At 39.2% G+C, this 27,734-nt stretch overlaps 1 protein-coding gene across 1 annotated transcript in view; it reads left to right on the top strand.

Moving 5' to 3' along the window:
- LOC132424436 (EGF-like and EMI domain-containing protein 1) overlaps positions 1–26,258 on the top strand; it is a 131,204-nt gene extending 104,946 nt beyond the window's left edge. The window contains exons 12-13 of the mRNA XM_069540654.1: positions 20,242–20,361; positions 26,205–26,258. Of these exons, the coding sequence (XP_069396755.1) occupies positions 20,242–20,361; positions 26,205–26,258 (174 nt within the window). The remainder of the gene's footprint in view (positions 1–20,241; positions 20,362–26,204) is intronic.
- The last annotated feature ends 1,476 nt before the right edge of the window (positions 26,259–27,734 follow it).

The raw sequence follows: 27,734 nt of genomic DNA, 5'->3' as shown, positions 1-27,734 counted from the left end.
CCCCAAGTCCCTTATTGTCTTATTGCACTCTGATGTCTGCTGTGTGTGGCAGGGCAGTTATAGGATTTCTCTTAACTGGATGACAATGGGTATTAAAACAAGGTGGCACTGAATGATGCATAAGGCTACATTAAGACTTTTTAAAAAAATAATGATTTTAATGTATATAATTTCTGAAGTATTCGTCTCCTTTGAAGCTGGTATATAACAAGAGCTAGTTGTCTCTTTTCTGTTTGTTTTGATATTCACAATGAAACAAATTTGGGGAATGAATTTTAGATCTACAAAAAGATTTATCCTAGTTCTTTGGGAAAGTAGAAGTTTCAATCCAATACGCTAATCTGATATGCTAAGGTATTATCAAAACCCAACCTAAATGACTATTTCAAAGTGTCCTAACAGATTTAAATTTTTGAAAGAAAAATAGTTTCTGCCCCAGTGGATTGTGAACAACAAACAATGTCTTATTTTCTTCTACCTGAGTGAGAATACTCCATAGGCTGACAGGTCTATTCTCCTCAAATACATTTGTGAATTTTTGTGCTTCGCATGACAGAACACAGATAGTCCCAGCCCCAAATGGGTTGTATCCATTTGCAAATGAAGGCAGCCACTTATGTCTCCAATTCAGGATTGTTCAAAGGCAGACTTAGCCAAGGATGCTTATGTTATATTTTCCATAACCATGCAAAGACCATATAAGAGTTGTTGTTTTTTTGGGCTTCCCTGGTGGCGCAGTGGTTGAGAGTCCGCCTGCCGATGCAGAGGACACGGGTTCGTGCCCCAGTCTGGGAAGATCCCACATGCCGCGGAGCGGCTGGGCCCGTGAGCCATGGCCGCTGAGCCTGCGCGTCTGGAGCCTGTGCTCCGCAAAGGGAGAGGCCACAGCAGTGAAAGGCCCGCGTACCGCAAAAAAAAAAAAAAAAAAAAAAAAAAAAAGAGTTGTTTTTTTTTTCTGAGCCTAGAAGTCTATGGTAATACATATTGTCTTTAGGTACATTTTATTTTTAAACAAACTTCAAAAGAGACAGGTCAGAATAAATAATTTCAATGTCAGATTGTAGTAAGTTGCTAGGCATATCATCATTTACTGCAAATAAAGGTTCATGACTGAAATAGGGAACGTTGGATGGATGTGAAGTCAACTACCCAGTCACTAAATAGTGACATGAAGCAGTACTGCTCATGCCAGGTTTACCTTCCATCTTTGTCTGGAAGAGTTCTTTCAAGTTCACCTCAGTTGTGTGGACTTGGAATCTGGAGATTAAGATGGTATGCATGTGTGTGACTGTCTCCAGTTGGAATAACATTTTCTTCTTGCAGATCATTCTTTATAACACGAAAAAGCAAAACAAAGCACACAAAACAAAGTTTGTTTGAAATTATATCAGATTATCTATGCTGGAAAATCTACCCCTATAAATTCATATATTAAAACGCAAAATCAGAAGATCAAGATGATCTCCCAATACATTTTCCCTCAGGATAGCCACAGCTTGAGAAAGAAAAGCAATTAGCAACCTTTATTACTTGTCTAGAAAAAAAATTTCCTCTTCAGGAATGTTACCTCTATTTGCTAGTCTGTTCTAACCAGATTTCCCTTTCTCGCATGGGAAATTTAACTGGAAATATTAGTGGCCTGTTCTTGCTTGATAACATTTCTGCATAAGCATTTAAAAGGCAAGGTTCCTATGCGAAGGAGTCTGATAAAAGACTTTCTTTGCAATGGCAAAAACACCAATTTACTTGTTCAAAATGATAAAGAGTTAAGGCCAGAGTTCATAACCTGAACTTATCCTGTGACACTCCCTCCCCCTTTCACTTGATGAAAACATGCTCGTGTGAAGTGAATTCTGAAACTGAATCCACTGAACACACTCAGAATTTGGTAACCGATTTGTACTGTGACATTCAAACATCTGCCGTGGCCGTTGCAATGTAAATAGGAAATTCTAAATGTGATTTGAATTGCCCTTTGGGGAGTTTTACACTGAGAGACGGTACATTTCCAAGGTAGCCAATACTTAATATGGAGCAAGCCCAGTGGTCGGGTTGGAGACTGTTCTGCTTCAGAGCACAAGTTGACAGGAAACTCTGCACGCCTTCAACTGGACCGAGGGAATTTGGCGGTTGACGTAGCCATACATATTTTTGAAATAGTTTCTCTTGTTAGAAATGTTTTACATTAGCCCGTGAAAATAAGCACCTTCATTATTCACATACAGTGATTCAGTTTTGAGGTGACAGCTGCCTACATAGATCCTAGTTTACAGACTGGCATAAGCAGCGACTGGTTTTTAATTAGCAATAAGCTTTTTGTAATTATTAGAAGTCAGCCTGTCCTGTGATTGAAGTATCTACGCTAGCATATATGCTCTCATAGTAAACAGAAGGGCTCAGACCTTTCCCGTGAAATGCAACTGAGTACGTAGGTACTGCTGTGTGGCCCATTGAAAATGCATCATCAATTCAGATTTTATTGGGATGTTGCCAAGACTTTTTAAGCAAGAATTAAATTCAAGGGCATTGGATTTGTATATTTTTGATATTACTTGATATAAAATTCTAGTTGTGTCTACCCATAAATAAATTCAGCTGTTGAGGTTTCTTTACAATGTGGGATTAAGTGAAGAGAAGTGCATTGCTAAAATTCTCCACTAGAGGGAGACAGCTCCCTCCTTCCTTGTGCGTCTGGGTCAGGGCTCAAAAAAAGGGTAAATATTATTATGTTATTTTTTCCCCCTCAAGTTCGTTGTTTCATATATAAAATAATACCATAAAACATATATAAATATACGATAGGTAAAAATATTTTTAAAAAATAATGGTGCAGAATTGTGTAGAGTAAAAAGCTTCCCCGCCAGTTTACAATTTTCCCCTCCAAGCCCCACCAGTTGTTTTTTTTTAACGTGAATGTGATTGCACTAAACATTAATTTTATGTCTTGCTTCTCTGTTTTATTTATAAACTATGTATTGTAGGCATCTTTTCCTGTCAGTTCACACAGATCTACCTTTTCTTCCATATGGTTCCAGAATATTCTATCCTAGGCCCCTAAAAAGATTTGTTTAATAAATCCCCTATAGATGGACATTTAGATTGTTTTCAGTATTTTGGTATTAAAAAAATGCTGTGGTAAACATTCTTTCATTTATTTCTTTGCATGGATGTGAGAGTTTCTCTGTGAGTTAAATTTCCTAGCTACATAATAGCAAGGCTTATTTATTTAAAACTTTAATAAATATTGCAAAGAGTGTCTATCTCCAGAAAAAAAAAAAAACTGTGATTTTGAGATTTAAACTCACACTATGTGTGAAAGTGCCTTTTAGCCCTGACCCTGGCAAACACTGCCTATGTCAAACCTTATAATCTTTGCCAATCTATTAAAGGAAAAATAATATCTTGGTCTAGGTCCATGATAACTAACTTCAATGAATAAATTAAATTTAAACTTGAAAAAGTTGTGAAAATTTGCTTTACATGTTTTATCAGAAGATGGACATAGGATGACCGTTTGTTAATGGTTCCAGAAAAAAACATCATTGGGCAAACTGACCTGACTTCCATAAACTAGTGGTAATAAAACCAGTCCTAGGTCCAAATATTTAAAAATTTCCACAAGACTTTTATATCATTTGACAAAAATTATTATAAAAAATCCGTAAAGGAAGGTGGGTGGGTATTATTATTTTTAACATCCAGGTGAGAATGAATCTTTTTAATGATCACTATTGTGATCTCCAGCATAAGAACTTCAGTAATGAATCTTGAATCTAAAAGTGAATCTTACTTCACCTTCTAAGCCTGTTTCTCCCTTTCTCCTTAGAGACTGTCTATCACAATTTGCCCATTCTTTTCTCTCCATTCTAAACTACAGCACCCACCCTTTCCTCTTCGTTTTTAGCAAAGAACAAAATGCCCAGAATTTAAATGTCAAGTATTTTTTTCCTAACAAATATTTTTGTTACTAGGTTAAACATACACCCAAGTAGCAGGTTAAAAATAATTACAACACAACTTGGCTAGTTTGTTGTACCATTTTTGTTCATTTTCCTCTGACAGAAACCCAATACCTTTCATGATAGCTATATATATCCTACCTGACCCAAAAATATCCCATCAAGGGACAAGCCCACCTTGGAAAATTGCAAAGCAGTCAAGGCTTGTCCCTTTCCCTCCCCACTCCCCATCCCCGCCCTATCCCACATTTCACCCCTTTCCTCCTTCCACCCTCCACCTAGCTGTGTTTAGCTTTATCCCAGTAATCTATACCAGAAGGGAGATATCTGAACTTCAGTGTTAGTTGACTGTAACTTCCAGGGTGTGGAGAGTACATATAAATGAAGAACTTTCAGGGCTTCCCTGGTGGCGCAGTGGTTGAGAGTCCGCCTGCCGATCTAGGGGACACGGGTTCGTGCCCCGGTCCGGGACGATCCCACAGGCCGCGGAGCGCCTAGGCCCGTGAGCCGTGGCCGCTGAGCCTGCGCGTCCGGAGCCTGTGCTCCGCAATGGGAGAGGCCACAAGAGGGAGAGGCCCGCGTACAGAAAAAAAAAAAAAAAAAAAAAGAACATTCGGAGACTCAAAGGAGAGCTTTCCTTGAGGGCATAATTAGGAATAGAGAGCAGGGGATGTAGTTTTAAGCACAGAATATGTCCTAGGAGGTTTCTGTGCCTATTTATGTGGGGCATCTCTGAGTCTATGTAAATGCGAAACTCCAGTTGTAGAAAAATAGAATGGTAAAGAACCACTAGATGTACTGGGGTATCATTATTTCTTTCAATCTAATAGTTTGCTCTAGTATGTATGTGTGTGTGTCAGGGGTGTGTGTGTTTGGTTTGGTTTTGATCACCCATACTTCAAGCTTTATAATAGAAGGTTTTAAACCACATGCCAGCCCTCCTGGGTATGGGAATTCTGTTGGACTCCGGCTGATGCTAATTGAGGAAATAGCCCCCTCCTTCCCGCCCCCTTCCCCAACCAGATAAGAACCAGTGTCACTTAAGTTATCTCAATGGTTTCTTATTTTGAGGTCTCTAAATTTTTAGATTGTTCTATATGTTCCATTTTTAGTAATGAACGAATATATTTGAAATAAAGGAGATAAATTGAGGCAGAAGTGTAATTATTGGCTGCCAATTTATGAACTTGAGAAACACGGCTGTGCTAGAAAAGGAAAATACGTAAGAATAAGGAAACATGAGTTAGTTACCTACGTGGATATGGTTTTTGTGAGAAATGAGTTATGTATATGGGGTAAATTCCTGAGTGTGAATGTTATTGTAAAAAAATAAAAATTCAATAAAAATTCATTTATACAAACCAGAAAGAGATTTGTGTAGAATAAACTGGAATTTATTTCTGCCTTGTACTGTAATTTTCTGTGTTGAAAATGTGATTTTAGATTATAAAGCTCCAGCTAGGCAGTAATTTCTTATCAGCTGTGTAAAATAACCTGTGGACTGAATATATTTCAACTGTTGTATATTCTGTATAACAGATACTATGCATAAAATTCTCCATGCTCTGTGTTAGAGAGGTAATGAATAATTTGACAGAGGGTGAAATGCTTTTCAATATGATTGGGAAAACTATTTTAAAAATATTAAAAAGTTTTCCAGTGGTGGAAAAGTTTATGTCCAGAAGCCTAGAAACAGAGTTGGTTCATGTGACAGGCACTGGAGTAGTACACAGAAACAGGAACTATATTTTAGAAAGGAAGGGAGAGGAGAGGAGAGGAGGGTAGGCGAGGGTAGGGGAGGGGAGGGGAGGGAAAGGAAGGGAAAGAAGAAAGGAGGGAGGGAGGAAGGAAAGAAGGAAGGGAGGGAAAAGTTGATTTATTTTCCATTTTCAGCTGTCCAGATGGACTTTTGGAGGTTGAATTGTCACCAGGTGTGTCACACTGTGCAGTCCATCTCTGGGATATCCTTCCCTCTCCCTGGCTGGTTTGGAATCAGAGGTGAAAATGGAGGTGGACTGAGCAGTTCTACCCCATGCCCTGTACACACATGCACCTTTTTTTGTCCAATAGATTCCTATAGTTTAAAATGAATAAAATTCTGGTTAATGAACATACATCTAAATATGGTGTGTTTCATATACTCTATTCTAGTGTTGACTTGCAACCACTTTAAAAACATGATCCTCAAATTGCAGTTTTAGGAAAGATGCTGTATATTTCCAACCCTTGAAGATGATATAAGCTTAACTCCATAATATGAACACAGCTGATCAGCTCAATTAATTCAAAAGGAAAAAAACCCAGACCAGTTAGTGTAGGCAAAATAACTGGGTGAATAATTGAACTTTTCATGTTTCAACCAGCACTTTTGACAGCAGGTTGATGAGGTCACACGGTAAGAGATACATGAATGCATTAGTATCCTTAGGTGTGCATGTGTCTCGCTGGTATCCTTAGGTGCGTGCACGCACCGTTAGCATCCTCAGGTGCACGTGGATGTCACTTTCTATTAAGTTGCATTCTCCAGAGACCCAAAGAAATGCTCATGTGTTTCTAAGTAACTAGCTTGTGCCAGTGTTTAAAACCTTCAGATGTCACAAGAGCTTACACGTTGGCAAACTATTAAAAGGAGAAATGTCTCTAGTGTTTCTGGGATAGATCACCTTTTGTTGGAAACGCTGAATTACAGCGCATTTTGGGACGAACCTCTGAAGTGCTTATTTGCTGTTTGTGTGGAAAAGTGCATTTTTCTAGACTAATTTTCAAAAAGATTTTGTTTGGAAAAATCAGTACTTTATGGAGATATCAAGACTAGTAATATTGAATTGTCATACATTTCTGGGCTGGTAGACAGAGTTCTCTCTCCTCCCAGATCTGAAGCAGAAAGTAAATAAGAACTATAACCTTCTAAAATATTAAGATCAACATTATATCATCAATATTAGACATTTTCCAACATCTAATCTTCATTTATTTTGGTTTTAAGCTAAACTTGAAGACTGGATCTTATAAGTATTTTTAAAAATCATATACACATTTTAGTTTTTACCTAGCTAAAACTCACTGGAAAAAGAAGAGCTGGTGTCATATACCAAAAACAATAATGATCTGTTATTATTTAAACTTCCAAGTCTTTCTTTCCCTCAGTTGTGGATCCACACTGCCTCAATTCAGTTCAGCCAACATTTCATAGAATTGCAGTTTAACTCATGACATGATGAGATTTAACACGCTCGCAAAATTCTCACTTGATGATCATGTTTGGCCTGGCCTTAGCTCTCCCGTAACCTCACTACACTTCCTTCACTTACCAAAAATTGTCTTATCTGGAACAAATATTTTCCCTTGTCTCCCCATAGCAGCCTTTTCATTCCCTCTCCTCTACCCTTATCTTGCTCTAAATTCTGCAAGTAAGCCAATTAAAACAATATAATCTAATCTGATTCGGTTGTCCCAAGGAAATTAAGACAACATTATCCATGTCTCTGAATAGTTCCTCTCTTGTCTCACTCATGCTCTTAGAAAAACTTCAGTCCCAAGAACTGTGCAGTTAGCAAGCTCTCAGAATGACCCTACTTATTCATCAAACCATTTGAAATCATGGCAAAGTTTGTTCCTCCATATTTTATTAAACTCAATTAAGTAATGGAATCTTTTCTCATCAGTCTCAACTTCATCTTCCATGGAAAACCCACTGCACTTTACAGTTCATGAGATGCCAACCATTCATTTCTCTGTTGAAGGTAATTTGATCTATGTCTTGCTCTAGTTAAGATGCTCATGTCTTCCAGCATTTTTGACTTGGAGTTAGAGGCTAAGGTCAAGTTAACAATGGTAATCTGTCTCTCTGCAAGCAAACAATGAATCATCATTTGGATTTTAAGACTATGGTAAGCTTTGACTTGGCAGCCTGGTTCAAAGGTTGTCAGCAGAATGTATGAAAGTGGCCTGCATCTGGAACCTCTGCTCACAGATGTCAAGGATTTCCTAACAAGGCCACCAATATAGTCGTGAATAATTGGTAAGAAGGAGGGGTGGTTAAAGAAGCATCAGGCCCATGCCCTATGTAGACTGGATTGATTTGATCTAGACTTAATAATATTAAAAGCTCTTCTAGTCATTCCCAGGACACAAATAAAAATGCTTTCAAATTATTAAGAAAGACTGTGACCTATTCAGGACAATATGTAAGGAAAGAGTGATAACATGAAGTAGTTCATTTCAGTCCCTGACTTTGGACCAAGGAAACTGCCATTTGAAAGGGAAAGAGCTTCGTGGAGAGTTGCAATATTTTATTACTAATTGAATTGACGTTTGTTTTGGAGAGTTGGCAGGTGAAGTGGCTGAAGCCGAGATGAACAGTTCATAAAAGTTAGGGGCCAGTTTCTTTCAATTATCTTGTTGTTCTTATTCTTAAGGAATTCACACAAACTGGTGACTTTGAAATAAAGAAAACTTTGAGATCTAGTCGATTTTGAGTTTTTCCTAGACAAATGCAGTGCCTGCTACATAGTAAGCACTGAATTAATATTTGCTGATTGAATGAATGACGCCTTAGTGGTTGTTTATGAGTGAATATTTATATCTGTCTTTAAAATACCGGCATGAAGAAAAGGCATATGTTTTCACAAGCCATGGCCTAAAAGCAATGATTTTTATGATTTGAACTGATGAGAACCTACTTACTCTATTAGAGTTATTTGATTTTATTGTATTATGCAAAATAACATTAACTGTTTCTCCTGTGTTTCTGTTCCTGATGCTTTATTTTTCTATAGTGATAAAGGGGGAATAATATTCAGGAAAGACATCTATTTGCCAGCTAAGGGTTTGAGCTGATCACTAATATAGAAGTTTCATTAGTATATGTGACTATCATTTGTTCACTTTCATTGACCTTAATACTGACATGAAGAAAATTTTCATTAAGGATTCATTTTACACAGATACCACAAATTAACACTCTAGGATAATGGTCAAAGAGCAGTTGCCTCTCTTCTGGTAGCAAATCTGAAAAAATAAAAGAATTACTATTAATTATGCTGTTCCTGGATTCTATAAACTTATCTTGGGTATGCACTGAAGGGAGTATTAACACAGTTGAGCAGAAGCAGAAAGACTTGGGGATTTGGGATTCCAGGGTTTCTTGCCTAGTATATAAGCACCTCCTATACCTCGTCTGCCCTCTTTGTCTAATCACCATATTGTTCATCGTCCAATCTGTGAGTTCTAAGCAGATAATACTGAAAGTTTCCCTTAGCATTTCAAAGTAGAATTCTTTTTTTTTTTTTTTTTTTTTTGCGGTACGCGGGCCTCTCACTGTTGTGGCCTCTCCCCTTGTGGAGCACAGTCTCCGGACGCGCAGGCTCAGCGGCCATGGCTCACGGGCCCAGCCGCTCCGCGGCATGTGGGATCCTCCCGGACCGGGGCACGAACCCACGTCCCCTGAATCGGCAGGCGGACTCTCAACCACTGGGCCACCAGGGAAGCCCTCAAAGTAGAATTCTTGCCTCTGGTATGATTGGTGCTATCCTCTAACTCAGTGGATTGGATACGGGTGTCCTTCTTTCTACCCCTATCCTTTAAATTCAATGGATCTTGTGGAAAGCAGTGATTGGTGACATAGCATCTCAAACTTAATATCTAATTGTTTCATAGAGAAGCAGAGAATTATGGGATCTAATCTTACTTATCAGTTTCTATGGTTTTGAATATAGCATAGCCAACTTATTGTAAACTAATACTGAATTAGAATGTACCAGATTTCCATCATTGTAGGTGTTTTACTGATCATTTTCATAATAAAAAATATTTGAAATGTAAAACTAAATAGAGCTATGGAAATAACAGAAACCAATATGGCCCTCAGAGAGGTGACTTTCCCAGAGTAACATGGGTAAGAATGAATAACTCCCAATGTCCAGTCCAGGTCTCCTCTCTCTGTACTATCCTGGTTCTGTGAAATGAGGTGAGAACATAGATCTCAGGTCCTTTCTTAAGGGCCCATAAACCAGTAGGGTAAGTTCTTATCTCCCAGTTAGTGTAGTTACTCCTGGGAAGAAGTATAAAGTCATGTTTAAGAAAATGATACTGAATCACAAATGCTGACTCAGGCTGTGCAAGCTCTGAGCAAACGACTTCACATTAGTTTCCTTAGTTTCTTCTGTAAAATGAAAATAATAACAGACATTCCCTTACAGTGTTGTTTTGGTTATCAAATGAGATAATACAAGGATAGGGCTTAGAACAGATCTGGGCTTAGAACAGACCTGGCACACAGTAGGTACTCAGAAAATGTCAGCCCCCTAATCATGAGCCTTTCCTCAGTTCTCCAAGTCATTCATTCCCCATAACTTGCTCTCTGGTCATTCTTACCTTCTCTTATTTCTGCAAACTTTTGTCCTCTCTCTGCTTGAATTCTTACATTCTGAACATCTGCTGGAGGTCAAAAGTCTCCTAACCACAGTTTTAACCATGCTACTTATTTTCACCTTTTAGTAGCTGAATAAAACATAAAAGAAGATTGAAAAATAGGCATGAATAAATTAGCCCTTGGTTTTCAGAATGGATATATTTCTTCTGGAGATATTAATATAATCCATCAGTTTTAAACTGAAATGTTAAAGTTCTAGAATTGTTACATATCGTTTGGCTTTTATCTGGGACACTGATGAAGAGGAAATGTTGTTACTAGATAGTTATTAGTACTGTCCACACATCTGGAGGATGGCAACCACCGGGTTCCACAAAAGGGGCAGCAGCCATCATGAGTGCCCTAGTGAGATACCATGCTGAGCCTGGCACATAAGGTATCCATTGCAAAAAGGAACATTGCCACTTGACTTCAACACTGAAACACTCCGCACATTTCCTTAAGGACTGTGCTGTATGTGAGCGTATATTCAGAAAACAAGCCTAAAAGAAATGAGCCAGGAGGAACTTGCTTTCGGGACCTATCCCAGCCCCATTGTCTTAGGCTCATTTCCCTTTTCTGATCCACATACTGTTTTCCAGTCCTGAGCTGCTGGATTATCCACACTCTGTAGCTCTTACAGTGTCCCTGCCCTGTCTGCCTGCCCTCTCCAACCAGTGCTTTAATTGCCAAGGTAAACTGAAAAGGTCTGTTATCAAAGACGTAAGAATGGCTGCATACTGATTCAGATTTGCTTAGTTGCTATGACCTTCTGCAGTCAATATCTTAATAGTTTCTAGCCCATTTGCAACTGGAATATGAGCATATTAGGCCATTTTGGAAGAGAGATGCCATATGGCAAAAACAAGCAAACAAACAACGACAAACAATGGAAGAAATATTTAGGGACCAAGAGAGTATTCCCTCTGATATTTTATACAATCTGTCATCTGGTCCTATCCATTCCACCTCAAGGAAAATCTCTTGGTACAACCTTTTATCTCCATCCTTTTCCAGATCTCCAGTTCAGGTTCTTGTCTCTGACTAAGATGCCTGCAATGGCCCCCAACTGGACTCCCAACCTCCAATCCAATAGGCACACTGTCGTCAGTCTGACCATGATGTTTTTATGGCAGCCTGCAAGCACCAGATTAAAGCTTCAGTGTGATATTAAAAATGGTTCACTTTTAAGGACCAGCACAACTCTTCAACATCATTCTTGTTCCTAAACCCTGTCCTCTAGCCATGAAGAAAATGTGTCTCTCACTTTCAATAAAAGACTTTACTCATTCATTCTCTTCCTTTTGACTGATGAATTTCTACTCTTCTAGACCCAGTTCTAATGCTACCTTTCTGAAGACACCCTGATTCCCTCCTGATAGGATTAACTATTCTTTTCTTTTAGATTCCTTAGCCTTTTTTTTTTTTTTTTTTTTTTTTTTTTTTTTTTTGCGGTATGCGGGCCTCTCACTGCTGTGGCCTCTCCCGTTGCGGAGCACAGGCTCCAGACGCGCAGGCTCAGCGGCCATGGCTCACAGGCCCAGCCGCTCCGCGGCATGTGGGATCTTCCCTGACCGGGGCACAAACCCGTGTCCCCCGCATAGGCAGGCGGACTCTCAACCACTGCGCCACCACGGAAGCCCCACCTTAGCCTTTTTTATGTGTCTCTATTCACAGCACTTGTCAGAATGTTCTGTATCAATTTTTCACATCTTCCTGAATCAGTCTCTTGGATTCTCAAAAACAATACTAGCCTTATTTATTTTATATCATCAGCGCCAAGCACAGGACCTTGTGAATAATGTAAATGTTGAATAAATGTTTAATAAGCAAATGAATGTATAATAAGCATGCCATGCAGGGAGCCAGTGTTCTGTTTTTGTATAGGATCAGCCTTGCACAGTTATGCGTATTGGAGTAGAGAAGCATTCCTTCCTTCTTGTTTTCTTTTCTTCACCAAGTATTTATTGAGCAACTTCTGTGTTCTAGGTTCTATGGGAGGCGTCAGGCATATTAAAAATAATAAAACATTGCCTCTTCCCTACAGGTGCTCTCAATTTTAATATGAAGGAAAAACAGCAAAGTAATAATATGAGTTGGGTACCAATTGCTTAACAGGAGCCCCTTTCATGTTTATAACTAGACTGTGGAGATGTCTTCTACTCTGCTCTCTGAGGGCCAGCATTTGAGATGAGTCTTGAGTGCACGTGGTCACCTCCATATTGTGCCTGACACCTAAGCACATGCAGAAGGTCTTGGGAGAACCTCTTCAAAGTATATCAGTAGCTCCTAGAGAATGGTGTCTGATGTGGAGAATGAAGAGGTCATTGATCAAAGGGTCAGGACCCCTTAGTTCTAGTTTTAGCTCTGCTACTAATTAGTCATGACCTTGGGCAAGTGATCCAATCTGTTGGATATCTTGTCTGTAAATTGAGGGTGTTGGTCTATACTCTAGGTCAGTGGCTCTCAACCAGGAGTTTATCATAGGATTTTAAAAATATATGTATTCAGTCCCTACCAAAGAGTCACTTAAACCTCCCAAGCTAAGGCCAGGCCATGTGTATTTAGCAAAATAACTTGCTGGTGATTCTGACAGGCTTTGACTGAGCTATATCTGCTCTCGATGATATCTTGATATCTGAGGTCTCTGGGCCCCTGTCTGGCAGGTCCCCACCCTGACCGAGACACGGAGACTCTAGGCCCACTCCAGTCTTTCTCCTTAATAGGCTGTGAGAACCAGGAACATTGTTTCCAAAAACAATCAGATCAGTAGCTGACATCATAGGTCTTCCTGAAAGAGAGGAAAGAGATGCAGAGCAGAGATAAGACAAAAAAAATCCCCAAATGCTTGTAGGATGCTGGCATCACAGCCGGCTCTCTGCAGCTTCTTGAACTTTAAGATGGACCCAGTCATTCTGATGCCCTCACTCCCATATATTTATTCTCTGACTGAGGCACAAAGATCCGAGTGAGCTAATGCATCAACCCATGAAAAATGAACAATTAAAACAATGAAGTTGTCAGTTCTTTTACCAGATTGCGAATAAATAACCTGCCTGTCAGGCTGGCTGCTCTGCTGGACCATTAGTTTAATACAAAGACATTCTGAGAAACGGGTGGATGACAGCTGATCTATCACCGGGCCTTTGATAAAGACTTGAGCAAAATATGCTGTCACAAAACACCTAAGGTCAATCCCAATGTGTGAGAAGCAAAGTATTAGATGAAATTTGAATACACCTCTCTGCCCATCACGAAAGCTATAGGTTAAAAAAAAAAAAAAATCTGGTGAGATGGTGGGTACTTGTTTTGACAGTCCAAAACACTTTTCTGCTTATGCTTAGCTGTCAGGGACTCTGTGCTGATATAGGAGGCCTTGGAGTTTCTAACCATCACAGTGATCTTGGGACTGCACCATGTATCTTCTTACTAGGCCGGACAGGGTCTTCCCATGAGAAGTTACTCTAAGCCATGTCGAATGCTAACACAGTCATGAATTTCCAAACAAAAAGTCAATTCATGGCATTTTCTTATGTGTATGGTTTGAATTCTGTGTGCTAGCTCAGAAAATGTTTGCCAGCCAGATATATCGCCCAGGTAAAATAATTACATAAGACAGTAGACAAGACAATTAAACAAAGACAAATTCATTACCTTCTCTAGTTGAGATCTCATCTATCTTTACATTTTAGTGGGAAAAGTAAAGATAGGAATGACCTCTCACAAGTCACTTTGAAGAAGATAATTGTTATTTCTTAGAAGCAAAAAGTACTATTAGAAAGTTTACCCTATAGTAAAGCTAGGTGAGAGGCAGTGTTTATGAGGTTTTCAGAGTTAACCAACTTGTCTCTAACTGATTTGTCTCATCTTGAATTTAGCAAAGCTGACTCCTCAGTTTTTAATAAAAATCATTCAAATGCCCAAGAAGCAAACAAATCAAAAATACAATATTTACCCTTCCAAAATCTTTTGGGTATTCATCTCTATTCAAGTCATATCTTCATGGTCAAAGTGATGTAAGTTCTACCTAAATCCAAAAATAGGAACTATCAGTTCCATCTTATTTTGGAGTACATTCACTGGTTAATTCAAAGGGTAAAATCTAGCTTCAATATGGAGAAACAATTTAAATCTACAGAGAAGCTACAGAGAAGCCATGATTTCAACTTGAAAGAGGCATCAACTCTATTACTTCAAACTGGTTTGACCAGTTCTTCCAGGGAACTGGGTGGCTAACTAGTAAACAAGGTGAACAAGAAAATGTCAATATAAAACTCTCCAGGCTGATTTTCCTTCCTACTAAGTCAAACCACAACTTGGCCTCTTGTCCAACTTTGTAATCTCTTCAATGTTATATAAAATTAGCACCCTCTCACCTCCTAAGAAGAATCCCCAAGAGACTGGAAAAAAGCTCAGAGCTCATCCTAAGGCTATCTTGGTTTTGTTCCTGATTTTTCCTTAGTAGCCTTGCCATTTGGGCAAGTGGCTTAATGTTTGCTTATCTTGCTACGTGCACAGTAACATCTGCTTAAAGGAGACCTTATATATAAAAGCAAACACTGTTCTATAGTCAGGGGGAGCCCTTGAAGTTGTTTTCTTAAAACAGAAAAAATAATGTTATTACATTGAGCACTAAGAACAAGTTTTATATAGAAGAACAAGTTCTATATCTTCTAACCTGCAGATATAGAAACTTCCACTGCAATCTGCATTTAGTCTTCTGTCAGTTTTAGCCCTTGAGAAGTCTCTTCCTCCTGAGTCTTACTGTAGGTGTATCTGGGCACTCAGGCTGCTTCCCAAGTTCTTGCTGGGTTCTGACCTTCCCTCAAGAGTCCCAAGTCATTCTCAAAGTGACATTTATTAAAACCTGTCCTTTGGTTCCATTAAGGAAAAAATTTTTTTAATTAATTAATAATTGATGATAGTTTTCCATATATTTTTTAAGGTTATTTTATGACATATAGGTTTATTTATTTATTTATTTTTGGCTGCGTTGAGTCTTTGTTGCTGCACATGAGCTTTCTCTTGTTGCATTGAGTGGGGGCTACTCTTCGTTGCAGTGCACAGGCTTCTCACTGTGGTGGCTTCTCTTGTTGCGAAGCACGGGCTCTAGGTGCACGGGCTTCAGTAATTGTGGCACATGGGCTCAGTAGTTGTGGCTAGCAGGCTCTAGAGCACAGGCTCAGCAGTTGTGGTGCACGGGCTTAGTTGCTCCGCGGCATGTGGGATCTTCCTGGACCAAGGCTCGAACCAGTGTGCCCTGCATTGGCAGGTGGATTCTTAACCTCTGTGCCACCAGGGAAGTGCCCATATATATATATTTTTTTTTGATGCTAATTTATTTTTTTTAAACATTTTTATTGGAGTATCATTGCTTTTCAATGGGCATACATATATCCCCATATCTCCTCCCTCTTGCCTCTCCTTCCCATCCTCCCTATCCCACCCCTCTAGATGGCCACAAAGCACTGAGCTGATCTCCCTGTGCTATGAGGCTGATTCAATGCAATCCCTATCAAACTACCAACGGCATTTTTCACAGAACTAGAACAAAAAATTTCACAATTTGTATGGAAACACAAAGGACCCCGAATAGCCAAAGCAATCTTGAGAAAGAAAAACGGAGCTGGAGGAATCAGGCACCCTGACTTCAGACTATACTACAGAGCTACAGTAATCAAGACAGTATGGGACTTCCCTTGTGGTGCAGTGGTTGAGAGTCCGCCTGCCGATGCAGGGGACACGGGTTCGTGCCCCGGTCTGGGAAGATCCCACATGCCGCGGAGTGGCTGGGCCCATGATCCATGGCCACTGGGCCTGCGTGTCCAGAGCCTGTGCTCCGCAGCGGGAGAGGCCGCAACAGTGAGAGGACCATGTACTGCAACACAAAAAAAGACAGTATGGTACTGGTACAAAAACAGAAATATAGATCAATGGAACAAGATAGAAAGCCCAGAGATAAACCCACGCACATATGGTCACCTTATCTTTGGTAAAGGAGGCAAGAATATACAGTGGAGAAAAGACAGACTCTTCAATAAGTGGTGCTGGGAAAACTGGACAGCCCATATATTTTTTATATTACATGGTTTTAAAAATAATTATATTTGTATTTATTTCTATAAAGACTTGTGCATCAAGCTATTGTTAATAACATAGCTCTATTTAATAACATGGTCTCTAAGGTAAGTCAGAAGCTACTTTAAATATTTAGAAATACAGAGATTGTGATAAGTTGAATAATAGACCCTCAAAGATGTTCTAATTTCTGCAGTCTGTTAATAGGTAATCTTACATGGCAAATGGGACTTTGCAGAAGTTAACGATTTTGAGATGGAGAGATTTTTTTGGATTACCTGGTAGGCCTAATGTAATCAAAAAGTTCTTATAAGAGGGAAACAGTCAGAGTAGAAAGAAGCAGCTAAACTGCTGGCTTAGAAGATTGAGAAAGTGGCCAAAAGCCAAGGAATGTAGGTGAGTCCTAGGAGCTAGAAGAGACAAAGAAGTCCATCCTCTCCTCAAGTGTCCTGAAAGAACACAGCCCTGTCAACACCTGATTTCTAACCTGCAGAACTGTGAGGTAATAAATTTATGTTTTTTAAAGCCACTAAATTGGTGACAGTTTGTTACAGCTTAGGAAACTAATACAGAAACATTTATAATAATGCAAGCCTTACCTTGTCTAACATACATACATACATACCATTGCCAGCACACTGTTTGGGAATTGTATCGGTAACTCATATGTACCTGGGTCTTTCCCTCTGGAAATTTTTTGTCCTCCCTACTCTTTTTTTCTTCCCCTTCCCCTTCCCACTCATTATATTCTCTCTAGTGTTTCCAATCTGTTAAGTGGTGATCTCCTCAAAAAGAACATTTGGAACTAAACACACCCCATCCCCTGCCTGCCAATCTAAATTAGGGTCCCTGATGTTATTCTGTCTCATACACACTAACCCCTTATAACATTTTTTAATTAGGCACTTATTTGAATGATAATTTTGTTGTATTCATCTTTCTACTATTGCAAGCTTGATGGGTACATGCGCCATGCTTGATTTTGCCCACTGTTGTGAACCTAGCACATAGCAGGTATCCAGGAAATATTTTTTGGCTGACTGAGAACATTCTAGAATTCTGCAAATTTTGTAATATAGATTGAAAGCATGCCCCATAATGCAGTCCATCTGGGATCATGAGGCAACAAACCAACACACCACCTCCTCTTTCAGAGGACAGGAAGCAGGCTGTGCATTAACTTTGATTTCCTCTGAAGTCTTAGTCAAAGTCATGATTATTTAGCCAGATGACAATTGATGGATGTTTTTCATGATGCACATATAATCTAAGAAATGCTACAGTATTTCTCAAGAATTCTCTTTAATAACATCCAGAATGCTTTGACTTGCTTTTATTTCCATTTGCACTTTATTGCTTTTCAATATAAATTGTAAATTCCTTCAAAGACACTTAAACATCCATTGAAGAACAGACTTTGAGAACTTCAAGAGATTAGTCTTCCTGAGTAATTATTTATGTCTTCTGCAATTTTGATTCCACTGGAGTTCAAGAATCAAAGCTAAGGATTTGTCTGAGCTCTTCTTGGGATGGAGAAGTGATTAACATTTGCGAACATTTCTGTGAAGCCTCAAAACACTAACAATTAATGAGAAAGTGGTTAAATTTTGTTTATGTGTGTTTCAGAAACATCAAGCCAGGTGATTTCAATGTTTTTTTAGAAAAGCATTGGTCTTTACATATTATGTATTTTCCCCATATTATTCTGAACGTGTCTATGGTTTTTGCCCAGGTATAGCATCTTTGTTGAATAGTTGATCCTGATTTTAAATGCAAGGGCTTCAATGGAAAGGAAACACATTTTACTGAAGTATTATGAGATTCCTTTACGTTACTATGTCTACTAGGTTCCTCCTGATAACAATCTGTGAGATAGATTTTATTAATCCCATTTTACAGAAGAAAGGTCTTAGAGCTTAAATAACTGTTTAAAGCCAGAGATAAGGTCCATAGCCGTGCTGAGCCCCGCAACCCAAAGTTCCCACCATTTCCTCTGGACCACACAACCTTCAGTGGATCTTGCAGACCAGCACGGTATTCAGGACGGCTCCCTGTCTCTCAAAGCAGACCAGTCAGAATACCGCTTCCCTCAAAGCCCTATGCCAGTGGGCCCCATAACTCAAGATGGGAAATGGCTAAGTATCAATAGATGGGGATACTGGAACTTATTATACAAACCCTACTGTGTTCAGCACGGCCACTTTGACTCCTCTAATGTTATTATTCTCCTCAGAGCACAGGGTTTTGTGGCCATGTTTACTGTGGCCATATCAAGATTTATACTCAGGTAACCCCATGACAAAAACAGGTCTTCCCAGCGATGGGAAGAATTTGTAATAACCACAGCTCTTGGTTTCTGAAGTTATCAGAAGGCTTTAATGAAACATTTTGATTTTTCTGATTGTTTGTGAGCCTTCCATTAGGGATCACCTTTCATCACGTCACAGTGAAATGTAGGTGATGCTGTTACGCGTTTACTGACCACGATGTGAAGGAAGTAAGAATATCACAAACCTCAACTCCCAGTCACCTCTGAAATGCCATAAGCAGTTCTTAGTGCTTAGTCACTTATTAACAAACGAAGTTAATAAACTTCTCAGGCAGTAAACCCAGATGTGCTTTTTGGCATACCTGGCAAGTTCAGGATAAGTGCTTTACTGATATATTTGAACAATCAGTGATTCTTAGATAAAAGAATGTCTAGACCAACAGCAGACTACATAAACAGCTGTTCAGATGCCGAGTCAGATTCTACCTAGTACTCTCTTATTTGTACATATCCCACTCAAGAAAGGGAGAAAAAATGCATTTTTTGATTAATCACCCCGTGTTTCATTAGTCTTTGTTTTTAATACCAAGGAAGCAACCAATGGCCCTTAAAGGTAGCATTTCTGTTACTGCTGTCATTTCTACTTAAAGCAAACTGGAAGATGAAATGTTTTTAAGGATAGTGGATGCTAAAAAACAAGTAACAGCACAGGCACACAGGGCAGCCAACAAAACACAGGGATGCATTGAACAAGACAGTTAATAACTTCTCCAGTGTGAGGGCTTTTTAAACGGTTTGTTCTTTCACGATGACAAACCCCCAAGGTGATAAATTAAAAGGTTGACCCAGAAATTATTATTCAAATTTAGGTCTACAACAACCTAAATTGTCTGATTTTTTTTTTTTTTACTGAATTTGTTTGAATGTTCATCAAATACAATCATGAAACTCAAAATGTCTACTTGACTCTGTTTTGTAAGCTGAAAAATACCCAGAAAGCCTTTCTCTTTTCCTAGCAAAATGGCATGATATTATTTAGAAGTTGGAGAGAAAGCTTTCACTGCTTGCCCTGTAAAAAGGAAACAGCACAACCAGCAGAGTAGCTGACAAGTGACACAAATACAGTACATACTAATGCAGAGAGAGAAACAACCTTGAGAATTTAAACCGGTTGCACCAAAAAAAAAAAAAAAATCTTTATCCAGATATGTGGTCCCTCATGAATTATACTATTATTTTAGTTGATTTTACCTGACATCACCCTATGATTTTCTTCAGTGACAAGAAAATTGCAGCCGGCCCTTGACAGTCGGTCACAAATTGACTGAACAAAACAAAATCAAAGAGTGAAGTAATCCCCAAGTAAATTTAATGAAACCTAAATCCCAAAGGGCAGCACACTTCTGTAGGCAATGGTCTTATTTAATAAATTTTTCCCTGCTTTCACTTTTAGAGCTATATTTACACAGACAAATTTAATTCATTGGGTTTACATTTCCTCTTTCTCTTCGTTTGTCCACCAGGAACAAACGGGAAGGACTGTAAACAGGTGTGTCAGTGTTCAGCTGAGAATGAGGAGTGTCACTCCATCACAGGGAGATGTACCTGTCTGCTGGGCTACCATGGAAACCGCTATCATCTCCGTAAGTGTGTTCTGTGCTTTAGCTGTAATTGATTGAAGAGACACTGATGCGGGGTGGGGGGGGGGTCATCACTCAGAATGCTAAAGGGCAAATGTTAATTCAAGCTTCTAATTCATTGCAAATCCCCTGGGAATTTTTATTGGAATGGTTGAAAACATACTTTCCTGTGTAACTCGTTCTCCTATTTGCCTTTTCTATTCAAAATATCCCCAAGAAAAAGATAAGAAATAAAGAAGAAAATATGAACCAATGATTATAAATCAATATACATCAAATGGCAACATATTTAAGGTGATTCATAAAAGTAAGTTAGTTCCAGGATCTGCTTAGGAACAATCAAATTAAACAAATTGTTATTCTGGAATGAAAACAATGACTTGCTTAAATGACAAAATGCCAGTTGGCTCCCTGTTGTGTAATAAAAAAGAATAGTCCGTAGACCAGACACCTTATATTGATTTGTTAGGACATTTTAACATCGAAATGGTTATAGGAGAACACATGATAAAAAGTCCCAAAGAGCATGTTAAAATGTTCAGTCAGCTACTTAATTTTTAAGCTCGTAATTATTTATAATGGACTTTGTATAGGTTTAAGGATAAAATGATTTGGCCTCAGTTTCATTTTCTCCCCCAATTTGGCTTTTGCCACTCTTTCTCCCTAGTCGTTCCTATAAGAGATTTTTTTTCTACTTTCCTTTCCTAATTCTGCAAGTATATGGATGAGTTGGGGATATTTCCTAAAAAATGCCACCCATAAAAATAGACTCATGGTCAAGCTATTGGTTTTCATTTTCTACAAGCCATAGAATATATATTTTGAATCTCACTTCTCACATTTGTCCTAATTTTAAACGTTACCAGCTAAAAACACAATTAAGCATGTATGAAAATGGTTTCATACACCCATAGGACCCATAATGATTGCATCATTCAAACTTAAAATGAAGAACCAAAATATATGATTAGTAAAATTTCAATTATTTTTTTCGGTCATGGCAAATTTCAAGCACTTTTGCAGTGGAAGAAAAGAGTTATTTCCTCACATTTCATGCTGTCACATTTCTCAGGAAGAATTTCTTCTTGATATCAAGGGTGCTTCATCTGAATAAAATAAAATTAAGTTACATAAAGCTGAGAGTCCTTCCATTTCAGAAGAGCAGCTACCTTGGGTTGAAGGAGGGGAGCTTCGCCTTGTAAAAGCCAGTCTGAGGCAGGGAGCCACTCCCTGACTAGTCAGATGGGCTTAGTTCCAGGCAACACGTGGTTGAAAGTTGCTGCAAAGGTTCCTTGGCAACATCCACTGTAATTACAGGACGATGAAAAAGGGTTCAAGAAAATATCCATGAAAGGTGTAGCTGGCTCAAAAGCAAAAGTTCCAGCAGCCAAAAACAACTGGGCTTTCATGTTCTCAGGGTCGGAGTGGAGAATCAACATTTTCTCTTGGCAGAGGCCAGAGGAAGCAGAAAAACTTGCAGTAGGAATCTCACCACTTGTTCATAATTTACACTGGGCAGGTCAGTCCCAGTCTGTGGATAGCATGAGGGGAAAAACAAACTGCTCGGTAGATGCAAACTCATCATGCTATCTATGTATTTTATGACCAATGAGAAATTGTATAAGTGACTACAGGTCCTGGAAATCTTTTGTTTCTCCAACCTGCAATAATACTATTTATTAGAAGTCTCTTTGAGAGAAATGAAGGCATTGGAGTCCTCTAAAACCATGGGCATTTCTGTTGACAGTATTCATAAGAACACCGTTACATTGGTTGAAGATGCTTTGAGAAACATGGGCCACAGGAAGCTCACCTGTGCCAGGAGGAAGATGTCAAGGCATTAGTGGAAGCTTAGGTTTAATGCTCTTCCTCATAGCAATAAAAATTCAAACAGACCACATCTTAGTATCTGTTTTTAAGAGTAAAATAAAACTGTGCGGGCTTGCCTGGTGGCGCAGTGGTTGAGAGTCCGCCTGCCAATGCAGGGGACACGGGTTCGTGCCCCGGTCCGGGAGGATCCCACATGCCGTGGAGCAGCTGGGCCCATGAGCCATGGCCACTGAGCCTGCGCATCTGGAGCCTGTGCTCCGCAATGGGAGAGGCCACAACAGTGAGAGGCCCGCATACCGCAAAAAAAAAAACACAAAAAAAACTGTGCAACAGTGGCTGGTGTGTGTGTGAGTAACCTGGTCAAATACTACTAGGAAAACAGACTGAAAAAACAGATTCATGCTTTTCATTTGCTTTGGAGCTAAGTGTCTCAAGATACAGTCACAACGTTGCCTGTTCTAAGCTTCTAATAAAGCTACCAAATGTCACTCACATCATCAGTAGCCTTCAACATTTAAACAAATCAGAACTGTGAATTCATTTCCAAGCTTCTTCCTAGTTAATCCCTTTCATGTAGAGGGGATGGTACAAGGATGGGGAAAAATAGTCATCTTCTAATGGAAAATAACCAAATATCCCTTGCCCGAGAAACAGAATTTCCTGGGAGAGCTAATTGTAATGAATAGAGCGAAGGCCAAGTAATGGTCAAAGTGGAACTTTAGGAAATGAGGGAGGGGAGACCAAACACACAAACAAACCAAATGAAATCATTATGTCCTGGGTGTATGTTTCCTTGTTAAATTTAGTGAACACCAGAGCAAGAAATGTATGCATGATTCCAGAACTTTCACATAACTACAGAATTATATGAGGAAGTGGAACTGTCAGTAAAATAACTTATTCTTGGGGAAAAAGTTATGGGCACTTTTGTAAACACATATCATACTCTTGATATAACTTTAGTGAGTTGCGGGACTAAAAGGTTAGCGCATCTACTGTCTTTCAACAGATGTTATGCTCATTAGTAGGTTAATTTCATCAAGTTCAGTGTTCCGATTTCAAAAGGATAATTAAGTTGAAGGCTTATATTTTTTTTCTATATACGAAGAAGGAATAGCAAGGGATGATGCTTTTCAAATGCAAAACCGCCATTCAGGTAGTTTGAAAATGAGTATATGTCAGAGAGAAATTGTTTTCCAAGTAACTTCAACTCAAATGAAAGTGATCTCAAAATATAAATCTTTACACATATCAGTTATATAAATTCATCAAGTAATGGCATATAAACTCTTTCTTCCTTTTAACTGAAATGCTGATTCTGTTATATGTATTATTGTATCCACAATTTAACATTTCCCTTATTAATAAATATGTAAATTTCACTTTATTGGGTGTTTCCCTTTTCCCTATTTGCACAAAAATCCATGTCACTTTTCACTTCCTAGTCATGTGACTACAGAATTTTCTATGCCAATCCATTCTTATTAATTTAACCTCCTTTTTGGAAGCAACATGCCAGCAGTGCACCCAAGACTTCATTGTTTCCAACTGCATACCTTTAGCTTGTTTTGTGTTTTTTTTCCCTAATATCAAGCAACCAAACATTCTTTTTAAGCATCACACATAGTAATAATAAAAACTATTTAAAAATTACATTCTGAAAGATTGACCCGGATAGACATGAAAGCATTTTATATCTTGGTGAATAAGAGAAGAAGAGGAGGGACTTGCCCCATGGCGCAGTGGTTAAGAATCCACCTGCCAATGCAGGGGACAGGGGTTCGAGCCCTGGTCCGGGAAGATCCCACATGCCACGGAGCAACTAAGCCTGTGCACCACAACTACTGAAGCTCACGTGCCTAGAGCCCGTGCTCCGCAATGAGCAGCCACTGCAGTGAAAAGCCCGTGCACCGCAACGAAGAATAGCCCCCAGAGAAAGCCCGTGCACAGCAATGAAGACCCAGCACAGCCCAAAATAAATAAATACATTTTTTTAAAAAAAGAGAGAAGAGGAGGTAGAGACTGTTTTTAAACCACTAGTTCTGTTTTTAGGTATACTCTATTGAATTTTTGTGAGGGAGAAAAATAACTCCTCTAAGAGGACTAAAGAATGCTGTTTACCAAAGAAGTGTCCATTAGCTATGAGAATTGACATCCCTTGGAAGGAGGGAACAATAGAAGAGAATGTGAAGTGCATCCATCATTTTTCATAGAGAGTAATAAAGAAATACAGCAGCTGCAGAGAAGTAACCTTTGGTAGGAATGATTTTAGGTGTTTTGCTTTCCATCCCCATCATGAAGTGTTTTATTTTAAAACTGAAAGAGAAGGGGGGAAAGAAGAAGTTATTCTTTGAGACTCAAGCTGAGAGCATGGGGTTTTAGGACAGGATGTAGATAGGGATTATAAACGATCTGAATCTCAATAAAAACCATTCTTTGGCTTCTACCTCTAAAACCTGCTACTTGTACAATACTCCAAAGTGTTCTTTACCGTCTGATTCTTATATAGAAATACAGGATAAATGGGAAGGAAGCAAGTGTCATCCAGTCTCTGGTTTAGTCATTTTTAGAGCTGAGCTTCCAAGTGAAAAGATTTTGCAAGAGGAAGGACCTAAAGCAAATATGAAGCCTTTGGGCTCAGGTCAAGCAGGTCGGGAAAGCGTTTTGCCATGTGCCCACCAATGATCCTGCCACCATGAATGAAAATAATGGCTACCATTGACTTGGGAGCTATCTGAATTTGGCAATATGATAGATGCTCTACTTGTTCACACAATAAACCTGTGATTCTGTTATCATCCCCTTTGGGAATGAAGAACCAGGAACTCAAAGGACTTAACTGACTTAACAACACTAGCAAGTGGAAGATATAGGGTTCAAATTATAGTCCATTCAAAATTTCCTACAGCTCTATATTTTAAATATATGACGGGAAAAAAGAAAGTTATCTTTAACAGATGACAGTATTTTGTGCAGTAAAAATTTCAAGTGACTACACTCTAGGCCTCAACTTCCTCATCTTAAAATAAGAGTTGAATCAGATGGACTTGAGGTCTCTTGAAACGCAAACTTCTATGATTTTAAGACTTTCAAGTACCAGACATTTCATAGAGCAGGAGAATATCATATTTGGAAGTGCTTCAAAGTTAATCAAGTGCTTGAATCCCTGCTGCATTTTCTCTGCTGGTTAACTTATCCTATTTCTGCTGGAACTCCTACAAAGATGGGTAGCTCATTACCTCCTGGAAAAAGCTTATTCCAGTCCTGGACAGCTCTTTCAGAAAGTATTTCCTTATTGAGATAAAATCTACCTTCCTCCTTTTCCATGAGACTTCCTTTTCATGTGTGAAGACAGTTCTATCTTCTTAGGTCTACTTTCTCCTGGCTAAACACCCCCAACCTTTCAATCATTGCACAGATAATGTGGTCTTCAGGTCACTCTTTGTCCTGTTCAATCTCCTTTTATCTTGAAGTCTGGCCATTTATCTGTCTCTCACACAGGTATCAGAATGGTTGGCCATGCATCCATGGATATGAGAGTAGAAAACTGAGAAACTAACAGAAAATGAAGATGCTTCCTCCATGCTTGGTGCCATTTTGAATTCTTATTTGTATTAAACCCAGATCATTCCAGATAAGACAAATTATAATACTTAAACATGAATTGAAATAATGATTTTTTCTAGGCTGGAATGAAACAACCTTGTTCAGTGCATTGTCTTTTATTCTGAGCATTCTCCAAAACTGGGTCAATTTTCAAGGAAGCTCAAAGTTAAGTTTCTTATATCTTATGAATGAACAGCATCAGGAATTTTATGTCCCCTTCCATATTTCTAAGGCATGTATCTATATCAACTCATATCCTCAGATATGTCCATGACTTGAATCGATAGCTTGAAGGTGATTAAAAATACCAAAGTAATTGGAATGTTGAGTTAACCACACGACTATGGGCATGAAGCTAAACACTGATAGCTTCAAGTTACAGTACCACATATTTTGTTCTCCTTCAATAGGTTGCCCAAGAGGCACTTATGGTCCTTATTGCCAAAGGAAGTGTAAGTGACTGAACGGTGACAGCTGCGACACCATGATTGGCACCTGTGACTGCCCTCCTGGCTTCATCGGGGCTGACTGCAGTCAAAGTAAGTCACTCTACGTACTGTGAAGCAGCTATGCTGAAGCAGAGTTTTAAAGAACTGCACTTAGAGAGTAAATGTGGTCGCATTTATTTTACATACTGGTTTATTGCAGTAACAGCAATCAGCAACTGACCTGTATTCTAGGTTGAGGAGTACTTACAGCAGGCATTTGACTGAGAGCTGAAGTCAGTGAAGGCAGCCAGAGAGAGACCTTTGGTCACATCCTCTCTTGCCCCCAGAAGTGCTGGACCCAAGTCAGGATAAGAAAATCTGTTTGGCAACATCAGAGCAGACTGGAGATTCCTGTGTACAAAATATCAAACTCATTGTCCAAAGTTCCACAATTTCATTTATCCTCAGCAATTTCCCAGTTCAAAATTAAGTAGTTCCTCTAGTTACCAAAAAGTAACCATTTCCTGAAAATCTGAAGACCTTAACCACCAATCATACAAACAACTATTGACATCAAGGGACCAGATGTAAATTAAAGTTTCCTTACAAATGCACTGGCTTAGACATCATGGGGATATCCTTAGCAAATACATTTTGCTTTCATCAGATCTGCCATTTTCTAACTATTTAGACAGTTTGTAAGATGATGATGAGGCAATGAGTAGGAGAGGGCGTGGTGGGGAGGTGGTCCTGGCAATGCTGTGTTCTTTGACCTAGTGCTGTCGATGAGGATGTTTGCTTCGTGATCCTTCACTGATCTGTGCATTAATGTTTTCTTGTTGTTTGTTTTTGTTTTTTTGCGGTACGCGGGCCTCTCACCGTTGTGGCCTCTCCCGTTGCGGAGCACAGACTCCGGACACGCAGGCTCAGCGGCCATGGCTCACGGGCCCAGCCGCTCCGCGGCATGTGGGATCCTCCCGGACCGGGGCACGAACCCGTGTCCCACGCATCGGCAGGCGGACTCTCAACCACTGCGCCACCAGGGAAGCCCGTGTGCATTAATGTTTTTGTGCACTATTCTGTATCTTGTACTTCACAAAAGAGTGAAGATCTTAAAGGTAGAAGGGCTGTGATTGTAAACTTGAGATTCGTTTATTTGGAAGAATGATAATGAAGTTTGTGATCAGGCAAAACACTAAATTGTTATGCGCTAAAGATATCCAGAATGCTTATCTTCCTTAGGCAGGTAGTTACTCTGTCTTCTTTGTAGGAGGGTAATTTTAATTACTCTGCTTCAGTAACCTGCTGTTCTGAGGATAAAAGATGAATAAGATAAAGTCCTGGCTCCAAGTAGCAGAAAATTGAAACCTAACGGATACCGCCTCTGAGGCCTCAAGGGCCAAGTTATCTCTGAGTGAAGGCCAACCCATAAGCATCTCCCAAAGAAGGTTCTAACTGGCTCCTTTGTGTTTGTTCTTCAAAGAAAATCGTTGGAGAAATTTCTTAATTTCC

Source organism: Delphinus delphis, chromosome 4, assembly GCF_949987515.2.
Source record: "Delphinus delphis chromosome 4, mDelDel1.2, whole genome shotgun sequence".
NCBI lineage: Eukaryota > Metazoa > Chordata > Mammalia > Artiodactyla > Delphinidae > Delphinus > Delphinus delphis.
The sequence above is the reverse complement of the archived record's forward strand: the minus strand, read 5'-3'. Positions and strand labels throughout refer to the sequence as shown.